The 22,735-nt window shown below is 44.7% G+C and overlaps 1 protein-coding gene across 1 annotated transcript in view; it reads right to left on the bottom strand.

The window, feature by feature from the left end:
• Positions 1-340: 340 nt before the first annotated feature.
• The window catches only part of LOC146205999 (vesicle-fusing ATPase 1-like), a 67,324-nt gene continuing 44,929 nt past the window's right edge, over positions 341-22,735 (bottom strand). Inside the window, exons 17-21 of the mRNA XM_084590637.1 lie at positions 20,155-20,221; positions 19,938-20,017; positions 19,275-19,471; positions 13,613-13,664; positions 341-2,811 (exon numbers count right to left, since the gene is read on the bottom strand). Of these exons, the coding sequence (XP_084446763.1) occupies positions 2,740-2,811; positions 13,613-13,664; positions 19,275-19,471; positions 19,938-20,017; positions 20,155-20,221 (468 nt within the window). The 3' untranslated portion in view covers positions 341-2,739. The remainder of the gene's footprint in view (positions 2,812-13,612; positions 13,665-19,274; positions 19,472-19,937; positions 20,018-20,154; positions 20,222-22,735) is intronic.

Genomic DNA, 22,735 nt, shown 5'->3' with positions numbered 1-22,735 from the left:
TATTGTTATTGTTATTATTATACAGATAAAAATGATACTTTAAAAAATATGCTGATCCTGGAACATTTTTATGAGTTAATTTGGGAGTTAAAGGATTAATGGCAATTTTAATGGCTCGTAATACACATCAAAAGACTGTAGCGATAACACACATCATCAACACCAGCCAATCAAAGTCTTCCAGTTCTGACATTTGTGTGTTCCTTTTCTGTCCCTGTTTATCACGCTGCTTCTACTTACGATCAACACCAGGCTTGTAAACATGAAATGAAGCAAGTTAAATTACTTGCTCCAAACATACAAAACCAAAATATTTGCTACTGAAATAATCATATACACAACATTCAGCAACCTCATGAGATTTACTGGCAACAGTTTAACAAGAGCTTGTGACAGACCTCTGAATAATCACTGAAAGCATATCTTGGGCAGCCACACACACAAAAAAAGTCATTTCGGGTCTATTACTGCCAACAATGCATACTACGTGTAGGTCGATGACAGATTCAAGATTACATATTTTTGTGTTGATAAGAACAAGATAGGTCAGAGCAAGAACCGGTGACAGCACTGAAATAACTACAAGGACGAATGTTTGTAGCAGAGCTGACACTTGAACTACTTCACACAAGCTTTCTGCTACTTGCTTGGAGGCACAGTGATACATTTCGAGAAAGTTTGGCTTCTAGCTATGTTACTACAACAAGCTATTATTAACAGGCACCAGAACCACCACAAGCAAATATGCTTTGAACACTTAAAGCTTGCAATTTAATCCCTCGTGTAACAGCTTCTCATTGAAGAAAGGCAACTGATTTCCACTATTCCAGAAACACTGAATGAAGTAGTAAACAAATTTCACCTTAAAAATAAGACTATGAATTCAGAACACACCTTCTTAACCAATAATATCAAGTGGCTCTGGTCCCCTCTCTGCTGGTATAAGTGAAGAATAACTTTTGTGTGCAAACATGCTTGGATTACGTGTACACAAGCTTCATTTTAAAGTGAACATTGATACCCAAGAAGAAAAGAAACTAATCTACGCACACCAATATCAGTTCATATGTGCCAAGCATGTCTAAAGTGCCCAGCTGGAACATCAAGCATGCACAAGATAATTTAACTGATCAGCAAGCAAAGCTTCTTTCTCTTTAGCTGCATGAACTATTAAAGGATTTCTCACTTTCAAAAATTACCGTACATTTATATTCCAGACCTGTAACAAAATATTCATATATATATTAATTAGCAAACGAACATTCTTGCTGGCCTTCACTGTTCAAGTATAAGAAAAAAAATCAAGGTGCATCCCCATGATCGCAACAGCCAGAAATTGAGATTATATGTAACAAATCAAAGCAGAGATTTACTCTGAAAAAACAATATTATAAGAAGATGCATAAGCACAGCTTGTTTAAGGTGGTATTGCATTAAAGTCCGCAGTGGAAGCCTTTGCTATCGATGTGATAAAAGAAAGAGACAAGGCAGTCACTAAAAAACCATTGCTTGAGGGAAACAGAAAGGCTAGCCCTAAGATCTTGCACAAGGACTAGAAAATGTACAAATTAAAATTGTGAAAGAAGAGCAAGCAAAGTCTCTGTAGTAGCACAACACTACCATCACAGACAACACTGCAACTAGTATTTCATCATCTGAGGTTTCTTTCATGAAAAAAAAAAAAAGAAAAGGGGGGGGGGGGGATGACATTGGTATTCAATAATATACACAGACACAAGTTGACTGCAATTTTCAACAACTTATGATGCTTTGGCTTTGACATCACAAGTAAATGAGGAATGTAACTGCACTGAAGCACACGCACAACAATTACCTTAACTAACTTCAAATATAATTTCTCTGGAAAATTAGAAAAAAAAAGGCTGAAAACCCTAATAAAATGCAAAGCAGCAAAACATAGTTTGACTTATGTTCAGTCGACATAGTAATAATATATCTAACAGCCATTCACTATTTTAGTATACCAGATTTCGATGCTCCAGCAAATGCTACATGAAAGAATCAAACAACCACAGCCATGACTCAATTAAATATTAAACAACGTCTGCATGTAGATTACACATTTTGCAGTATAGCATGTCCTACAGCAGTTCAATAAAACTCACGTACACTTCAGTGAACTTTGCATGAAAGGATATCAAAATTATATTAATATCTTCTCAGATTGTCCAGTCAGATTGTCTGGACAGATGAAACACACAGGCAAGGAAAAGTCAGCCTTTTCCCAATCACTCACTACAACTGAACTGAAGGTTAAAACAGGGACAACTGCCTTGAGACAGTACAAGCCTTTTACCTATATTATATCACAAAAGACAATACCAAAAAGATGCAACTTGTAGAGAAAGTGCACTTTAAAACATCACTAACTCAAAACAACATAAATAACAATGCTTTGCTCTGCTTCAGTTCAGAAAAACTTCTAAACAGTTGGAAAAAAATAAAGGCTGTATAAAAAGGAAATGTACAAATAAATCATGGCAGATGCCCCAATCTGCTGTAGAATCCCCTATTCATACACATACAGATACAAATATAGTGAATGCCAATCAAGGCAACAATTACAAGAGGTTCCCCTCCGAGCAGCTGTGAGGTGTAAAACTTTATAGAAATTAGGGTGAAGTAAACGGTTGCTACAAAAGGACGTAACAAAACAGGGCACACTGAGGAGTGGAGAGACAGCCAGGAGTGCGTCCATTGCTTGGAAAAGGTCTTCGTTTATTTCAACTCGAGCGCTCCTTCTTCTTCAAGCTTGCAGATGAACTTCATCACTCTGTACTGGGAAGCCGTCTGGGGGCAACAAAAGTTTATCAGAGCCTTACCTTAGTACTCACCCGTCTTTTCTATGCTATTTTTGCGCAATATTCAATGCATGCTGTTGTAAAGAAGAAACATCAGTGGCAATTTGGCAGAGCCTTTCTCAGTCAGCAAGCTAGCTGTAGCAAATAAAATTTTGTTTCTTTGCAGCTTTACTTCAGCAACCAAACTTCAGCAGCAAATTTTTCCTTTCACAAAAATCCAGAAAAGATTTGTGCCAATCCTTTTGAGATACAAGCACAGCAAATTACATCCCCAATAGAAGCCGGAGTGACTAAATGCTCACCAACATTTTCTATCCGGATTAAATTTATCAACTCCACATTAAACATTACAGTGACGTAAAAAAAAAAACATTTAGAAACGGTGTCTCGAGTTGGAACGAACATGCATATAACAAATTATTGAATATATCAAACTCTTCTAAAATACTTTTGTCAAACACATGTATTTTTAACTTCCCATAGCGAACGCGGTTCGGCATAAAACGGATATTACGAACTTCGCGACGCCAAATACTACAGTCAAACCTCGATATAACGAACACACATACAACGAATTATTGAATATATCGAACTCTTCTGAAATTATTTTGTCAAACACATGTATTTTAACTTCCCATAGTGAACGCGGTTCGGCATAAAACGGATATTACGAACTTCGCGACGCCAAGCACTACCTCACTTTAATAGCAGGAGGCAGGCTTCGTTGCACTACATGTGTGTTGTGCGGCGCAGCAAACGTTCAAGACTACCTCGCAGGCGCTGACAGCACCACAGATGCCACGACGGCATTGGGAGTTGACAGACAAGGAAATCCATGGCCTCCGAGATCACCCCTGCGTGCCTGTTTGTGCTCTCAGAAGTGATCTCGGAGGCTATAAAAAATCGTTCGCATTTCACAATCGCTGACAGCGCCGCTTCAGCAGCACCGGCAGCGGCGCGTTCGAATGTTGCTTTTGCCTTTTTGGTTTTTGCGTCTTTTGGTTTCAGTGTTAGCAGCGGCATCGCGGCGTGGCCTTCGTGTCGAGTGTGGTGCACAGGTGTGCGCAGTGCTGTGATGGCGGTGAACGTGAAAAAAAGAGCAGCACTGACGTTAAAGACCAAGCTCAAGATAAAATCAGGGCTTTCAAGGCAGTTTACAAGAGGAGACTGATTGACACTCTTCTCGTGACGCTTCTTATGAAGCAGGACTTGAAGATCAACTTGCTGGGAGCATTAAAGTGGCATGGGACAGAATGAAAGGCGAAACGATTGCCAACTGCTTTCGGCACGCAGGTTTTGTTCCAGCAGAGGCCCGTGCATCAATTGACGATGGGGACAATCCCGACGAAGCAGAAGCAGAGCTCCGCGAGCTCGATGAGCCTGAAGCGATTTTAGTGTTTTGTTGGTGAAATGCCCGCAACAATGACTGTAAAGGACTTTGTAGGCGGTTACGACATCGCGGCGACCACGGCTGTACTGACGGACGCCGAAATCGCTGTGGAAGTTTCTGAACATCCCTCAGACGAAGCTCAGGCTGACCCTGTAGACGATGAGAAGATTCAGACTTCCCAAGAGGCGCTTGCTGCATTGGATTCAATGCGCCGCCACTGCAATGCTATTGAGAGCAGTGGGTTTGCTCTTGTTGAGTGTTTGCAAACTGTGGAACAGGGCGTGATACGGAATGCGATCAACACAAAAAAGCAGGCCGTGATAACGCAGTTCTTTGTACATAAATAAATGGACGTGACCCAAGTAGGCACCCTCAGAGTTGCTGTGCCTTCTCCGATTGAATTTTGCTGCTCTTGCATGTATTTTCTACGAAATTTTATATTACGAATTATGGATAGAGCGAACTATTTTCCGATTTTTTAACTGTTCGTTATAACGAGGTTTCACTGCAATAGGCAAAAACCACATGGTGATTAACACACAGCAATGCCTTGCATATCATCAACAAAGAGAAGAATGCAGCCAAAATTTGGTGTGTATACTCTTTTAACAGTGGCTGTTTATCATTGTCTATCAATTAAAACTAGAAAATATATAACCTAATTACAGCACACACCATCTGGAATGTCAAGCTGCCATCAGCCATCATTCACAATGTATGCAAAATACAGTGAAATCTCGTTACTACGAACACCACATTAAAGAACTTTTCAAATTAACAAATTTTTTAAGAATCCCCGGCAGATTTGCCATGTTTTCAATGTAAAACTATTTCAGAATTACGAATTTCAAAATAGCGTATATTTCAGAATAACAAACGTATTTTATTTCTTGTTCTATAATTTTGGAACATCAGTATTACGAATTTGGCTAAAATTAACAGCACCGCAGCTTGCAACTCTCCCGTGAAACGAAATAGAAACCGCCGTTTTTGTGTGTATGGTCCATGGGCTGTAGCTATCATCATCAGGACATCTAGGACCAGCTCCTAGCGCCACCATGAAGCTATGGTTTATTACGCAGTAGCCAGCAGGCCTAGCTGCCTGCGTTTTTTTTCTTCCTGTGTTGTGTGCCGTACGCGACTCGGTCGTTCGTGCGTTCGTGCGTGCGGGACGGTATTTTCTTTTTTTTTTTTTTTTGCCGCTGATTATCTTATTGCGAAGTTTGTGCGAGATTGGCGATGATATTAGCCAGCGAAGTGCCAAGAAGATATGAACGCAGCTGCTTTCACTGCAAGAAATCGACGCAGGGAAAAGCGATTCGGCCTCTACAGACAGCTAGCATTGCCCCATCGACTGCCGCGATCATTATGAAAGACCGAGACAAGATTTTCAAAGGTCAGGGAGCAATGAAGATGGGGTCATCCGATGTTTCTTTTTTTTTTTTCTTTTTGCACATGGACAAAGTCCGTACTTTCATCGCTCAGTGCAATCACGCACGCGATGAGGTGTTACGGAAAGCGGAAGGTGTATGTGCTGTAGTGGTGTAATCAGTGTAATGTAGTGCGCGGTCGTGTTTGCTGCACGCGGCAGAAGAAAATAATGGATTTCTTCAAATAAATCAGCTTTGGAATTAGTGCAACCTTTTCACTTGAGGTTTTGCCTGTCTACACACGTGCCTACTGCCAAGGTACGTCATTTTCATACCTAGGTTTGACCACTGGCTTATAATCGCAGATTTTTCGCGGTCCCGCGGGATTCGTTATATCGAGATTTGACTGTATCATGCACAAAGCAAAGTTACTAAACCAAGTTCAAACTTGTGAAGTTCAACAGGCACACACACACACAAAAAATAGTCAGTTTTACACTTGGTGCATTTCACAGGGGTGGAAGCAGGCTCAAGCATTTTGAAGCAGCTCAGGAGCAATAAAGTCAGTTTTGGAACATTATAATAATGTTTTCGAGCACGCTTCTAAGATCAAATGCCTCCGGTAATTGCATTTTTCTACTCCTGACTATCTAATGCTTAATGCTCTTCCGCCTGTGCATGCATCTATGACAAGACAAGACAAATAGCTAAAGCACGTAAAGGTGCTTAAAACAACACAGGATAACCTAAGGAAAAATTTGGAACCAACTAGCAGAAAACCGAATGCTTGCTGGTGCACATCATAACTGAACACCAAGTTTGACCAAAAGCTTTTGCCTATTTTAACTTGACTGATTCAAATGTGGAGCCTACTACTATGATGTGCTAGACGAGTTCACATCAGTGGGTACGACATTTCCACTCTCTACCTTGTGCATATCCTATGCCTGTGCTCATATATTCCTGAGCAGTAGTCAGTAGTGCCTTCAGAGAGAATAAACGGCACCAAAAAGGTAGCCTTTTCATCCTTCAGCTTCTTTACTTCACTGCCTCCTGTCAGTAGCCCCTCATGTTTTTGCTTGAGCAACACTGGGGCTTCAGTTTCAACATTTCGGTGACAGGCGTTGTATGACTTTCCAACACCCTTGAGAAGGTTTCTAGTGATTGGCACCTTCAGCACACCACCCCATAGCACTTCAAGCCCGCTTTTGCCAGATGTAAACCTGACACGCTTGTCGCTGACAAAGAGGCTTGGTGGTGAAGTGCCTGCTTCTTTTCACAGCAAAACCATTAGAACAACTCGTGTAATTTTTACAGCCGGACAAGCTTCCCAATGGCTCGCAGTAGATTGCGCTATCTGCTTCACTTGCTGCTTTCTCTCCTCTCTCCACCAGCTTATTCAAACGGCTGAGAGGAGGTGCTATGTGGTATGCACAGTGCATTTCTATTTGCATCAAGCCCAGTGCAAGATACATTATCCCTCTGCCACTGGTGCACCGCCATTATTCCTGTGTTGAACTAAATTTGACAGTAGTAAAATACTGCAGCAGCCGGTTTGGAGCAGTTTTGGAGCAGGATGGAGCAAATAGAGCAGCACTTGCACCCCTGGCTTTATTTGCAAAAATTTTTACAGCGGCAAATTTCAAGTAAGGAACTTATCCACCAGCCCCAAAATCTAAACTTTATTCTTCACTTGGACAGCCACTTTCTTGTTTTCTACAGTTACACATTGAACAAGACTAGGGTAAGAATAGCCTATTTCATATGCAGATTAATTTTATCAAAATGAATCAGAAAAAAAGCATCACTGCTCTGCTAGGAATACTATCTGAAAGTTGTAGAAACACCAATGAATGAAGAAAATAGCATGGCAATGCACTACAGCAACCTCAACAAGAAAAGCAGACTGCTACCAAGCAGTTCCTCTGCACCCAAAAGCTAAGCCTGCTGCTTTCTACTGCAAAGAAAAAATTATGCTTCTTCAGGTGAGACCTCTGGTGAACATTGGTTTCTCATTTCAAGATTCGATGAATTATTTAAAGTAAAGACAAAATACTGCACTCACTAAAAGTGTCCTTTTATGTATAGTTTAGAGGGACAGATCATTGGCTAAATTGTACTACAAGGTTAAGTTGGAAATAAGAGCTTGGCATCTATTGACAGAACCGGGCATGGCACGACAAATTAAAGGAGAAATTAAAATTGTAAACTCCTACACTGTGGGAAACGGTCTCGCATCGTCCCCTTTAAAGTCGGCTTTCCCCCACGGTAGTTACTCTAGCTATCGCGGAATGGCGCCAACATTGATGGTTAACATTACCTATTGAGAGATGGCGCCAGCATCGCGGCAGCACAAGCGCCAGCCCTGATCTTGTCACCGCGGACAAAGACAACTCCCTTCGGCATCGGAACCTGGACGCGAGCGGACGTCTCCTCGCAGCACACGCTGTCACCGGCGAGGTGAAGCCTCATGGGACTTATCCCGCTTGCCCGTCATGTCCGGCCTCGGAGATTAACATTCGCCCATAGCCCTGCTGGTGAGTCAGACGACCTGTATTCATTTAGTGTGTTTTATTGCTAGCTGGCGTTGTTGTTATTGCAGCAATAAATGCCTGTTTGTTGGCAGCACGTGTTGTTCCTTTGTTCCCAAGAGCACAACCCGCAGTGGTCGGCGTGCGCTCGGTAGCGCACGCGATCACTCGGTGGGGTCGGATGGTTTGACTGTCAGCCGCGACTAAACGGGGAAAACGTATTTATCCCCCTATTACAACCCCACATCTTGCACCCAACGTGGGGCCGCTCTTAAAACACTGGACGATTGTTTGTTCGTGGCAAGGGACGTTCTTTGTCCGGATATGACAAGTGCTAGGCCTAGAGTGAATTTTGATCGCTAGGCCCTGCGGCATGCTTTATTGAGTGTGAGGTGAATTTTGCTGCAGCATGTTTGAACTTTTCGACATGCTCAGCACATTTTTTTTTGTGCCCGTTTCTTCAGTTTGAAAACCACATCGAGGGAGTGCGAGGCTTAGCGCCCGCCTAGTCGCCAAGCCTGTAGCGAGTGAGTATGGACGTCGCGTGGGTGGTCCGAGTTTTCTGTACATATTTTCTCATCTGTCTCTTTTGCGGCTCCGGGAGTCGCGGGCTCTGGGAGCCGAGTGGCCTAGGGCCACGGGTGCCACGATGAGCTTGCTGGTATTGCAGCTCGGCACCGGGCGTTCAGACACAGTCCGGGACGGTGGGCGCCGATCGCAAATCCGCTTCGTACGGTGAGCGGAGTAGGACCAACCCATTGTGCTGATAGGTCTGTTCGATTCAGCTGCACTCTTTGCACCAGTTCCGTTAAGTTCTGCGGCGGTGCCGCAAGCGTGCAGCACCTGTTCCAGCAGTTCAGGTGCAGCATCAGCACCAGCTACTTACAAATGAATGGTAGAGTGCAGGCCGAGCCGTCTGCTAGCCTTGGCATCGCCAACAAGCTGCGACCGGCTGTGTGCAACATCGCGTCAGCCGACGCCAACGTTCCAGTTAACTTAATGAATTTTCAAATAGCACATGACAACAAAGTTTTGACATTATCCAGCCGCGATGCTTTTGGCCTGTGCTTTGTAATAAACGGCACTTGTCAACGAGAACATGATCGAGTTCGCCAAGGTATCGGCTACGCATACTCAAGAAGTAGATACACGCATGCGGTGTGATGCATGCTGATTGTATATTTCAATCATGACCATGTGCGCTTCGATCGCCGGCTGCCGCAAAAGGTGCATGTGCATTTGCACAAGACGATATGCGATGTGATATACTCGAAAATCTTCATGTTTGGGATGATTAGCGCCGTTGATCGAGCGGCATATACACAGGCGATAGAATTCATTCATTCATGAATATGCGATGCATATATGTACAAAAGCCGACTGCATGTGGTCAGCTATCTGTGAATTATATAGCCACTCACATCAACCAGCGCCAACATGCCGAATAAGATCAATTTTCAAACAGCACATCGCAAGCGTTGACACAAACCAGCCTCGATCGATGTATGTGTATGCGCGCACCATGTGGCAGCTGGCACGAAGCGCAAACTAACTTCGATCCAATTGAAGACAGCATGAACCATATAACGCATGCATGTGCTTACTTGGTAGACATGGTTTGAAGTACGCGTCGTCGTTTCTTAGGCAAACACAGGCACCGTTCTCGTTGACGAGTGGAATAGGGTCGCTTCACTGTTTATCACAACATGCAAGCCATGGTTGCGCAAGCTGTCGTCTGCTTTCATGCGGCAGCTGCAGCTGCACCATTTCGGCACTGACCGTTAAGGAGGTGCACAGTTTTGCTGAACTTTTCATGAACTCAACCTGCACGACGTCTGGACTTTTTGAAACGAACGGCATGGTGCAGAGGGCGCCATCTTGCATCGCTGAAACGAATGGTGAAGTGCAGCACCACGTGAACCAGTTCACGTAGTGCAGGTGAAACGAACGGACCGAATGTCTCCTTGCGGCTGTGTGCGCGTAACCTTTTTCCGAATTGTTTTCTTCTATTTTTTTTTTCTTTTTTTTTTTTTTTTTTTGAAGACTATCTTTGTCATAATGGTCGTTAGGCCTAAGGCTTTCGTAGCTGCCTGCACCACGCCAGAAGAAAGAGCCGTGGTGTTGTAAAGCGGGAGTACATTGCTGCCCACTTGATTTTTGGTATCCTCGCACGAACTGAGCAGTCTCGTTCAACTCAAGAAAGGGCTTTGTTCACTTGAACTTTGCATTTTACAGCTGCATGACACGTTTTGCTAGCGAGCTTTGTACGAAGTCACGAGGCCCGTGCGGACGCCAGTGCTCCCTCCCATGACTTTTTTTAAAGGCATGTGGAAAGCGTTCTGGTTATGCAGGTTCACCGGAGCCACCCAGGCTTACTGGCCTCTGCACATCGTCTCGCTGCCGCCTGCTGCGACGGAGCTGCCTGTATCCTGTTTGGCACATCCACCCGTGGAAGCCACGGCGAGACCAGCCAACAGTCACATCTGGCTGCGGCTATCCTGGCCTGCAGCTTCCAGCCGGACTCGCGGGCCCTGTGGACACGTGGTCCACTTCCCGCAATCCCTGATGTTGCACAGTACCAGAACCTGGCTCGGTACTCTCTCTGGCACCGTCTGCATCTACCTTCCAGACAGCGACGCCCCCTCTACGGACTCCCGGCCACAGCTTTCGACCGGGCTCCGCTGCGTACCGACCTGCAGACACTGCAGCCCACGTGACATGCCAGCCATCCTGCAGAGACCTTCACGCTAACGACGGCGCACCGCGGAAGTCTGCGAGGACGTCGTCACTGCTACCTTCTCTGAAAGCTCCTGCCTCAGATGTACTTACAGGAGCGTGGGTCAATTTAAGGTTGGGGGGATGTGGGGAACGGTCTCCCATCGTCCCCTTTAAAGTCGGCTTTCCCCCGCGGTAGTTACTCTCGCTATCGCGGAATGGCACCAACATTGGTGGTTAACATTAGCTATCGAGAGATGGCGCCAGCATCGCGGCAGCACAAGCGCCACCCCTGATCTTGTCACCGCGGACAAAGCCAACTTCCTTCGGCATCGGGACCTGGACGCGAGCGGACATCTCCTCGCGGCATACGCTGTCACCGGCGAGGTGAAGCCTCCTGGGACTTATCCCGCTTACCCGTCTTGTCCGGCCTCGGAGTTTATCCCCTGCCCTAGCGTGGGCGAACGTTCGCCCGTAGCCCTGCTGGTGAGTCAGACGACCTGTATTCATAAGTGTGTTTTATTGCTAGCTGGTGTTGTTGTTATTGCCGCAATAAATGCCTGTTTGTTGGCAGCACGTGTTGTTCCTTTGTTCCCAAAAGCACGGCCCACAGTGGTCGACGTGCGCTCGGTAGTGCACGCGATCACTGGGTGGGGTCGGAGGGTTTGACTGTCAGCCGCGACTAAGCAGGGAAAACGTATTTATCTCCCTATTACAACCCCACAACACAAAGGAACATAAAAGCCAACAAAGTGACATGATGCTGTGAAACTGATACTGTGTATCCCTTTAGACCCGTTGTTTAGCTGTTACCAAATGTGCAACTTTTATGCTTCTCAAATGAGATACAATTAATCACTTCCATTATCGTCACTGCATTGTTTGACCTGAGGGAAGTTCATGTAAAAGAGCAGTGATACCTTCATGTAAAGCAATGGAATGATGAAACTACAGCTGCTCCTACATCAATGGCAGTGCATGTCCTTGTTTTGGTATATATGCAAGTGTGAAACATGCCAAAAGTATGCATGCTTTGACTTAAACTGCTTTTTTGGATTTGACACAGCAAACCACTTCACCTTATTTTTTACAGAGTGCAGTTATTGCTCCCACTTCTTTTCAGCACTGGTATACTAAAGAAATGTGCATTCAATGACTCAGGAAAGCAAAATTCAATGTGAAAATTCAATGTGTGAAATAATTACTGCCGCTCCCATAATCGAGAATAAACAAGCATGAAAAGGTTACGGGCACAGCTCGTTGCCTGCAGGGGCGAGCAGTCGCTTTCCACGACAAGCTTTCTACCTCTCCTTTCCTCAGGTTCCACTGTCCGGCTTGAATCTTTCCCTACCACGCCCATTGGGCATCGTTAGCCTAACGATGACTTTGCGCGCCGATTTTGAACCCTTCTGCGTCGCTCACGGACACGCTATAATATCTAGTGTGTAGTCGGGTAACTGAAGGTTTGATTTTGATGCCGTTTACATTTTTCCTGCGAAGCACCTATTTTTGGGTGCACTCCGAACATGTGGCAGCGTCTCAGTCGCATGCGAGAATGGAGGCATCCGCGTCGACGATGCGCGCTCCGAAACGTCGCAAATCTGACTACGCACTATCTACGATCGATTTTATTGATGACATAAGCAGAAGAGACTCTGAAAATGCTGCCAGTTATCATCAGAATTCAGTTCCGACCCCGCTGATGACGGAAAGCAGCCCCGAATATCAGCGGCAGCACTCCTGTACCTTAACGATGACTTCGCAAGCAAATTTTAAACCTTTCCGTGTCGCTCACGGACCCGCTACGCCATCTAGCGTGTAGTTGGGTAACTGAAGCAGAGAGTGGCCAATATAATGCTTTGCATTTTGTATATCTCAAATATATTTAAAAATTTTTGTTGTTTAATTTACAAGTGTATTTCGTCAAATTTTGTTCAATTTTTTTCTAAAAGCTGGTTTTTGGGAAATTGTGTGTTACAACCCACAACTTCATATTAATAGTTGTATGCCTAAAAAACGAATCTATTTAGCTTTATTTTCGTGTATTGTATAAAATTTTAGACATGATAGTTTTTACAGAAAAAAAAAACCTACTGAAACCTTCCACGGTAGGGAAAGAGTCAAGCAGCTGTGACACCAGCAGTGAAATGCAGAATGCTGCAGAAGCGTACACAGCCAAGAAGCGATGCCAGCCTGACAAGAATGTAAAAGAAGCACCGCATACAAGTGCTCACTCATTGTGTTTAAATAGAGCTGATGCCACATTAGAGCACCATAGCGGCAGACTTCATTCCAAATACCTGGACGCGCTTCGAACTGCTGCCACTTCGACCACTGGCGTGAGGCGGTGTTCTTCGCTTGTGTGTGGCACCATGGCACCATTCTAGGGGAAGCCTTAGACAGCCAAAGAACTTGTCTCATTAAATTTCGTTCCAGGCACTGTTGAATACGAGAGATAATGGCTCTCCATTTTTGCCTTGACGTCACCTCAAGGTCCGAGACAATGGGCGCTAAAAGCATTTGATGCTTACATGTTCCGGGAACTTTAACATAACGATGTGGAATCGGGCACTTAAAGTGCTAGTCTTCGGCACCTTTATCAGCTGCAGAAAACATAGCACAACAGCGACCTCTCAACCTCTCATGTAATGAGCAGTTACAGAAAAACAGATTATGAGCCAGAAAGCAGGTACTAGCCTACTGAATAAAATTTAAGCTTCTCGCAATCAAACAAGCTGACAAACCATTTATGCAACCTAGGGTACTGCCAAAATGATGACTTACCTGTCGAGCCATGTCAACATAGGCCAGAAGCTTTTTGATTCCAATCCAGATCCTGGTATATAAAAAAAGAAAGAAAGAAAGTGGTGTATGTGAGCTATGAGTACTCATGCCATCTAAAATAGCAAATGAGACGTTACGATTTTAGAAACTGGCACAAATAGTTTAGTTTCAGGCCTCCCAACTGCTTCTAAAGAGTGGCTATTCTATCTACCAGGTGATTTTCTTTTACTGCTTGTATATTTTTGTTTGAAAACTTTCAAGAGATATGTCGATGCAATCTGTTCAGGTGGATTGTACAGCAAGGCAGATGTTATGTCCATGATGAGCATAATGAGCAGAGGATTACCTAATTCTCACATTTTTATTTTTTAGCAATATTGTTATAGCAAAATTGAAGGCCACCAAGATCAAAGGCAAACCCCCTTTTTAAATGTGCCTCTAAATATTGAACATTAAAGATATGAATATGACAGTTAATTGAATATGATTTTATGCATTGCACATTATAAAATGGCATCACTGCGTGTGATATTGCTGCCAAAATCATACTAACTTCATTACCAAAACACAAACGATGTTCATATTTCATGCACAAATAATGAGACGTGACTTCATGAATGTGAAATGCGTGAAAGCCAACTTGCCAAGCTTTCAGATGCATATTTTTTATGTTCAATACCTTGAGTCAGAATGCAGAATAAGAAAGTTTAAAATGGTAATACACCTTTGATGCTGATGGCCTTCAATTTAAATATATAGCACTGCCCCTTAAGATTAGGAAGAAAAACTTGAATAGTTAGGTTTGGTTTATGGGGTTTAATATCCCTAAGTGACTCAGGCTATGGAGATGCCGTAGTGGAGGGCTCCGGAAATACCAAGCACCTGGGGTTTCTTAACATGCCCTGACATTGCCCAGCACTAGGGCGCCTAGCTTTTCGCCTCCATCGAAAAGCTGCTCCCGCAGCCGGGATTCAATTCCTCATGCTTGGGCACAGCAGTCAAGCGCCCCAACTACTTCACCACCGCAGTGGCGTACTTGAATATAATCTTAGTTGCTTCACTATCTAATCATTAAAGGAGTATAGACACATACATTTTCTATTTCACGATTTTTGCTTTCCACCATGACCCAAAACAGGGGCTGCGACCTAAAAAGCCCCTAGCACGCCTCAAATATATAATAATCAGGGGATTTATCAGGACCAGTTTCGGTTTTGAGCTCTCCGAGCATGGAGCGCGTGATGACGTCAAAGATGCGAGCGCGCACCACATGAGCGCCTCCTGCTGGCAAGACTACCGACAGACACACACAATCTAATGACGCATACGGGTAGCGTTTTTCGTCTGCTTGCGATCGCACGTGCAAGAAAATGTCGTCGTCGAGCAGTGTTTCAGCGTAGCATAATTAGTTCTGCGACCCTGTTTTGCTTGAAGGCACAGATGTTATCGACACTGCCGAGCAGTTTGATTTCAACCCGCTCGCCAGCGACTCAAGTGAAAAAGCAGGAACCAACAGCAGCCATGAAAGCTTGGCTGTTGGCGTGCAGGAAATTATCCGCTGGTTAGACACGTTGAATAAATATACTGATTTCTATAAAGATGCTGCTCTTTCAGCCCGGTTTGCTGGCACTGTGAGCTCCAAGCTGGCGTCCGAAAAAAAAAAAATAATTTGGTAGTAAAAAAAAAAAAGCATGGTCCGATCAGACATCAGCCACCGAGACTAGCGAGACTCCATCCTGCCCATGCTCACGCGCTGATTGCTCCTGACGCGGAAGGCCTGAGTGACGCCGGCAAAGCATGTGGCGCCATCTGGCGCTGTCAAGGCAATTTGGGCATGCAAAGCTGTGGCTGCCACGATCGGCTCCGATAGCCTCCGCTATCGGTAATCTCTCGCGGATCACTGTTTATTCACGTGCATAACAACTTCATACAAAGGACCATGAATGACGAATAAATTGGGAGGATTGTTTGACCAATACTGAGGTGCTGGTAGAGTGATTACAGCAATACAAGCAAGCTTTTTGTCCACATCCACTTTGCTGCTGCTGTCCGGTGTGACTCGACTGGCGTAAGCTAGCTCCGCTGCTGAAGGCGTCTTGCGAATCAAGGACGTATCTTTTATGTGATAGGCTTCCCAGTAATGCAGCCCGAAAGTCCAACATTTATTACAGTGTTAACCCATTCCAAAGCGCCATCCGCTGCAGCTTCGATGTGAAACCAGCTAGGCCCAGTAACGTCTAGGGCAGGCAGGGAGTGGCAGCACAGTTCACGTCTCCCGGAGCGCCAGCGTGCGGCGCCGTAACTGAAAGCTGTGAGCTTGTGCAGGAATGCTCTTGGGACCAGAGTACAGCAGGCAGCCTTAATGTACACCAGGTTCAAATTGCATGAGTGCGGCGTCAAATTGTGCTTCCCCTTTTCGGAGTCCGATCTGTGTGTCCGTGTGCACTTACAAAGTATACCAAAGCATTACGCTTGAAAAACACGCTGACCGCGAAATCGACGCGAAGTGAAGTAATTGTAACATGCAGCAACGAAGACAGTGTGAAAAGTCATCGAATCAAGCAAGCAGAAACGCAGAGCTTTCTCTGGGGTACCCAGTCGATACAGACAGGGCAGACATGGTGAAGTATCTTGTGTCGTCACTGGTCTTTGCTCTGCTGACTCCATGTCATAGTTGTTTGATGATGTCATGTTGTTTACCTATGTACACATTTTCATCACAAAGATGTCACTGTCGATGGGCTTTGAAAAATGGAGTCTTTGCCTGGCTAGTATTTAAAATCAAATTAAAATATGTTCGTGGCAAAATGAGAGGTTGGGATTACTTGGGGAGCATCTCTGTATAACCAAGAAAGCAACCGTATTCCTTCTGACACTTCAAAAATTGGTGTCTATACTCCTTTAAGGTCTATAACACATACAGTCGAACCCGGTTATATCGAACCCGGATATATCGAATTTTGGTTATATCGAACTCACAAAATATCCCCTTGAAAATCCCATGTAAAAGTATAGGAAAGCCGTGTCATATATCGAACTCAATTTCACCGGTTGTTCGATATATCGAACTTCGCACCACGCACTGGAAAGTGTAACTTCCCCAAAGACGATCGCATTACCCTTGGCCGTTTGCCGCGTGACGTTTTCAAGCCACGCGCGGAACGGAAGGAATGAGAGGAGACAGTTCGGCGACGGCTGGTCTGGGCAGCGCCGCGCCCATTCCCCAAAGGCGCGCGCATCTGCAGTTGTCGTTTCCCACACGCCAACACATGACGTTTGCAAGCCATGTGCGTGGGTGTGCCCATTCTTTTGCTGAGCTATCTCTCTCCTTCAGCACGCGCAACGCATGCGCCAAGCCAGCTCAGCCCGTTTTCAGACAGACGTCGGACGCTTTCTCCAGCGTGTGTTGCGAACCCTCTGCGTGCGGCGGCGCGGCGGCGGACGTGGCTATGGCACCTGCGGATTTTAAGAAGCGGCAGTTCTTTTTTTTTTTCTCTCTCTCTTTTATTTTTTTTTTTTTTCGAGAGTCATCCTTTTTTATCGTTGAGCTGTACGCGCGGTGTAGCGTAAGATATGGCGGTTGCGGACGTTAAGAAGCGGCAGGGCTTTTTTTTTTTTTTTTTTTTATCGTTTATCCTTGCATGTATGAATCAGCGAAAGCACGCGGTCAGCTGCTGCGATCATGACGCCCGCCCCAAGCGCGGCATGATAAATCGAACCAGGCTTGCGCAATCAAGCCATCACGGGCACTCTGCCAAGTTCGCTCCCCGCCACCGCAGGAGCTATCAAAAGATAAACGCGCCCCGACGTTATCGCTGCGCAGCATCTTGGCACGCTGCCAATGAGCTGTGGATGAGACGACCGAAACGGACTGACGCGCGCCATCGACATGCAAGCGAAAATGCTCGCGATTTCTGCGCCGCGGCGACACAGAAACCTTGTTTTGAGCTGCTGCGGTGGCTCGAGCGGCAAGAGGGACGCAGTTCCAAGTTTGAAAATTTTCGCTCTGTCGCTGCCACTCGTCGCTGAGATCGCTCAGTCGCTTGCATGTGAGCGAGCTGGCCTTAACGCTTTTTTTTTTTTTATTCAAATTCTCGGGTGCCAAAGTGGAGGGTGGGTTCATTATGCGAGTGGGTTGATTACGCGACAAATACGGTATCGTTTTTTCGCATCGTAAGTACCGTCACATGCCGATTTCTGTATATCGAATTATCGATATATCGAACTATTTTGCGATCCCCTTCGAGTTTGATATATCCGGGTTCGACTGTATTGTGTCTGCTTTGCTGTACGGCCAGACCACGCAGGATTAGTTTTGAAGACACAAATCTGCAAACATTAAAAAAAACCACCTCACCTAACTTAACCCATTTAAGCAAGCATATGAAAGGAACAGATGCAATAATTAATATCATTCATATCATTACGTTCTTTTAATGCACAGTTTTTTTTCAAGGAACGAGATAGAACTGTATTCTATATTCCTTGAGAACTTGCACAAAGTATACTGCTGGAAACTAATGATACAGACTGATGCGACCACCAACAACTGTCCACAGAGAAAAAGAGAGGATATGTTCAAGTGCATGTACTGCGCAGCTGCTAAGCCCACTTTCAGGGACAGTAATTTGTGAGCCCCATAAATGACATGCCTCAACAATTTTGACATCTATAACCACTGAGCATCAATACCTTGTGTGAAGAGCACCAGGTAAGAGGTACTTTTTTGGTTGCCAAAGCTGAGGTCAAAGACCCCCTTTTAAATCATTTCATGGCAAAGAAGCTGAGTGCCAAGCCAGGGAAAAAGTTTGTACCTGTACTGGTGGGCACCTCGCAGCACTTGGGATCAAACCTTGCTAGACCCATATAAGACAGCACTTCTTGGCAGAGCTGCAACTAACTTCAACACTCATCATACTAACAGCCCCACCACCTGGCGCACATGAAACTCTCCACCATCACATGCAACACTCCATGAATACACTGCAACTCTCTACTAACTTCCAAATGCTACACTGATTAATTGCTTTTAAAAGGGCTTTAGTACCGTTAAAGTAGTCAATTAGTAAGGGTATTCCTCATGTATTCTGGACTCCTGCTTACTTTTGGCTATGCTAAAGAAACATATGAGGCCCATTTTGAGTCCCAGCATATCGTGTATGGTACAGGAGGTTTAACGTCCCAAGGAAACACTGAGTATGAGGGATGCCGTAGTGGTGGGCTTCGGTAGTTTCAACTACCTGGGGTTGTTTAACGTGCACTGAAATTGCACAGTACATGAATGCTTTGTGTTCCACCTTCATCGAAATGTGGCCACCATGGCCTGAACAAAAGCCGGGTCTCCCCCCTTCAGTAGTCAAGCATTTTAGCCACTTCAGCTGGGCTGGTAATACTGCGGGCAACTTGCAATGTTCGAACCAGTACGCACCCACTGCATACATGCAAGGTAAATGTTACAATTCATGCCACCCATAAATGAGCCTGAAAGTCATAACACAGTAAGTGTGAAATTGAGGGCCTAAAAATACTACTACTACTGCCCTGGAAGTATGTCAAGCAGTGCATTCATCTGTCTATTATTGGCCACATGTTCAGATTAGTTCAGCAAAAACAACCATCAAAACACTGTATAAAAAAAAAAGGCGAAAAGAAAAAAACTGGCCTGCGGCCTTCCAGATGCTTTGAAATCTGATCCAGCTCAGCCTTGGAGAAGCAGTCGACATCCTCAAGTGCAGCCAGGACATGCTGGGGCTGAGACAGGTTAGGCACCCGCAACACAGCGGTGAAGGAGGAACTCAGACCCATCTCATCCAGCACTCCCTTCAGGCTGCTCGTGCACAGCACCAGCAGCTTGCGGCCCTGGAATCGCATAATGCATACATGCTCTGCATTGTAAGGTAAATTGTAATGCGCTGGAACCTCTCAGATGATCTTACATAGTGCAAAAACAAGACTCTGCGCTTGTTTCCAACACTATGCTGTTATACTACAGCAAAATTTACTTTTATGTTGCTAGCAGCTGAAGCATGAACCACCTCACTGCCCATGCAAAAAAATGGAGAACACTCCCACATGCAGTAGCATCGACAGTGCATTCTACATGCCATGTTGAACACTTCAATAGAAGCTGCACAAAAATCCATGGTCAAAATTTTTGCCGCAGTAACTTCCCAATTTCCAAGAACATTAATTGAGAGAACTTTGCACACATAACATGCTTTAAATAGACTGCACAAACGGTAGCAAAGCCTTAAACCATCCTTTAAATGCTCTAAGTGAACAGCATCAGCAGCCGCAGCCAGCCTATGTTGCTGTAAAATAGTACCTTTGGAGGATCCTTCTGCAGGAGCACTAATAGAGCCTGTAGCACCAGGTTTGAATACCTTGGTCCAATTGGACCATAGTCTGTGAACAAAAAGTGAAACATCACCAAGACTGCAAGTGCTTCACTATACACTTTATTAGTACTCTCGAGGAAGCGATATGGCATGCACAGCGGTTTTAAACCAGATTTTCCAACACACAATTTTCCAGTAACTTACCCAGTAAGCGCTCAATATTGTCAACCAATATGCAGCTTTGCTGTGACTTGTAGGCGTCATCAAATACCTAGAAAACAAATGTTCCCACTGTGTCATTAAATTACCCTCCTAAAGTGTTGAATACGAGCTATTTATTCTCAAATGCAACTTTCTGCTCAAAGTAGTCCACAGAATAAAAACATCACAGACTGTGCTTCTTCCATGGACTGAAACGAAAAAATTTTAGAGTCAAAAGCTTCTCAGGGCACATTAGAATGACTATGTGACTACTGCCATTGAAACACCCTAGGCACGCTGAACGTAACTACAGGCGACTTTAGGCACACCTTACCAGCTTAAGCATTCAGGAATTAGCCTGCTAGTCTTATCATGAAGAACACGCTAGTGAGAAGCTCAATTTTCAAACCTGAAACAATCAATTCATGTTATTTCAACAATGGTTCTACTTCCTTTAATTAAACCATGCAAAATTTCCAACCAACACCTATGCTTCTTTGCAGAAGCAAGCACTTATTGCAGTTGAAAGACAGTAAGAAATCAATCGCATATGAAATATACAGCAAGAGGTATCTTGCTAATAAGTGTAAAATGTGGCTGGCAACTAATTAGTGGATGTACTGCAGGGAACAATGACTAACAAGTTTAGCAATGTAAAGAAAACCTGAACTTATTTTGAGCTCTGTGTTTAATACTGGATCATTCAGAATACAGAATCATCAAAGCCTAATTTACAAGCACTGCTGGTTGTGCTAGAGTGTTAATGTAAATTTTATGTTCATACTGTGATGCCTCCACCAACTGATATAGGCCCACTCCAAGCATGCGCGCACGCACGCGCACACACACACACACACACACACACACGCACACACAATGTAATATTAGTCGAGGGCAGATGTATGGTACGTCATATGGAGTATAAAATCACAAAGATGCACATGGGCTATGAGTGTTGCATGGGAGGACTCACAGTTGATTTTGACCCTCTAAGCTGGTTCTCTGAGGTGCACTGACACGGCACTGAACAACACAGAAGCATTTTTAACATAACGTAAAAGGCCCCATTTTTCAAAAAATCCAATGTTGTGAGCTAGAAAACCAAAGGCGGGTGGTAGCTGGCAAATGACATGGCGAAGAAATGATTGGTTGGAGGGCTATGTGACATCATCACAAGACCATATGGCATGACAGTTGGTAGGTGCAGCAGCCAAATTGGGCTTCTGCTTTGAGATAGGCTGGTGAAATTGAAATTAAACTCTCCTGGTCCCTTAGATCTTGAGTCAGACACACTATTCCTAGGCCACGCAGGCAAATTTGTATGGCTTTATTAAAGCTGGGCTTTATATCTACGTCGGGTAGACTTTCACATAATGTGGTAGCTGATGAATGTATGCTTATAAGTATGTGTGAGATAATAAGAGGCAAAAATTAGGAGACGAGTGAGTAAATGAGTAGCAAAGCGTATGTACACAAACAAGAACCTTCAAGAAGAGCTGGCGGCCGGGAACCATTAACACCGTCACGTCATATCGTTAAAAATGTTGCTGAAATGTACCCCTAATTTTTGCATTTTATGTATCTCCATTAAAATGTGGCCACTGAAGCCAGAATTCAATCCTGCGACCTTGGGCTAAGCAACCAAATGCTGCAGCCACTGAGCCATCAGAGAGGTTAAACGCAGAATCACAGCGGTTAGGTCACATATCGAGTACAGAGATCAATTATTCATGTACAACGAGCTTACTAAGCACTTTTATTTAGGCAGATGAGCATTTCCCCTTTCGGTTAAGAAATTAACCCGCAGCCAGTCGGTCACGTTACGCTTGCTCCAAACGAACTCATACCCCAACCCTTGGCGCAACATCGACCCAGACTATGACGAACAACATGTGTGTGAACGATGCAGTGACCATGTAGACTTGAACCATATGCTGTGTGGTTGTGCATCGAGCGACGCCTACGCCAAGAACAAGGAACATTAGGACAAAGTGCTAAAAAGTGCTTCGCTACACGATCAGCTTCGGACTATCCAGGAGGCCCGCGCGGCGGCGGAGAGCTTCGGGCTCTCTGTGCCGATGTGGGAGCTGCCCTCTACACCTGACGCCTAGCCGAGTGTCCTTCAGGACCCCTACTGTGGGAAATAAAGTTTTACCGAACCAAACCAAACTGCGGTTAAGTAGAAATGAGAAAGAGCATTTTGGGGAGGGGAGGATATCCTAATACTCAATTTCATTAAAACTGTGCAGCCTTGTAGAAACTGCACCTTAATGCAGCTAATCAGTGGTCAAACTCAAAAAGCATGCATAAGACCTGTTTGTGAAAGCATATACAAATGGTGCCTGATGGACACCGCCTGCCTCCAAACAACCACAGCTGATGTGGAAGCTGCAGTGTGACTCGCAGAATTACCCTTTGTGGCTAAAAACACCAACCAAGCTTCTCCTGAGTATCAGTGGCCAGCGAAGCAGTAGGTACTACAATGCCGCCTTCCGAACAGAACTACTGACCATCACAAAATATGTTAACACCTTGAAGGCTTTGATTTCATTCATTAATGCAAATCAATCTGTATACAGATTAC

This window comes from Amblyomma maculatum, chromosome 1, assembly GCF_055883805.1.
Source record: "Amblyomma maculatum isolate TAMU_Amacu chromosome 1, ASM5588380v1, whole genome shotgun sequence".
In the NCBI taxonomy this organism is placed as follows: Eukaryota; Metazoa; Arthropoda; class Arachnida; order Ixodida; family Ixodidae; genus Amblyomma; species Amblyomma maculatum.
The sequence above is the reverse complement of the archived record's forward strand: the minus strand, read 5'-3'. Positions and strand labels throughout refer to the sequence as shown.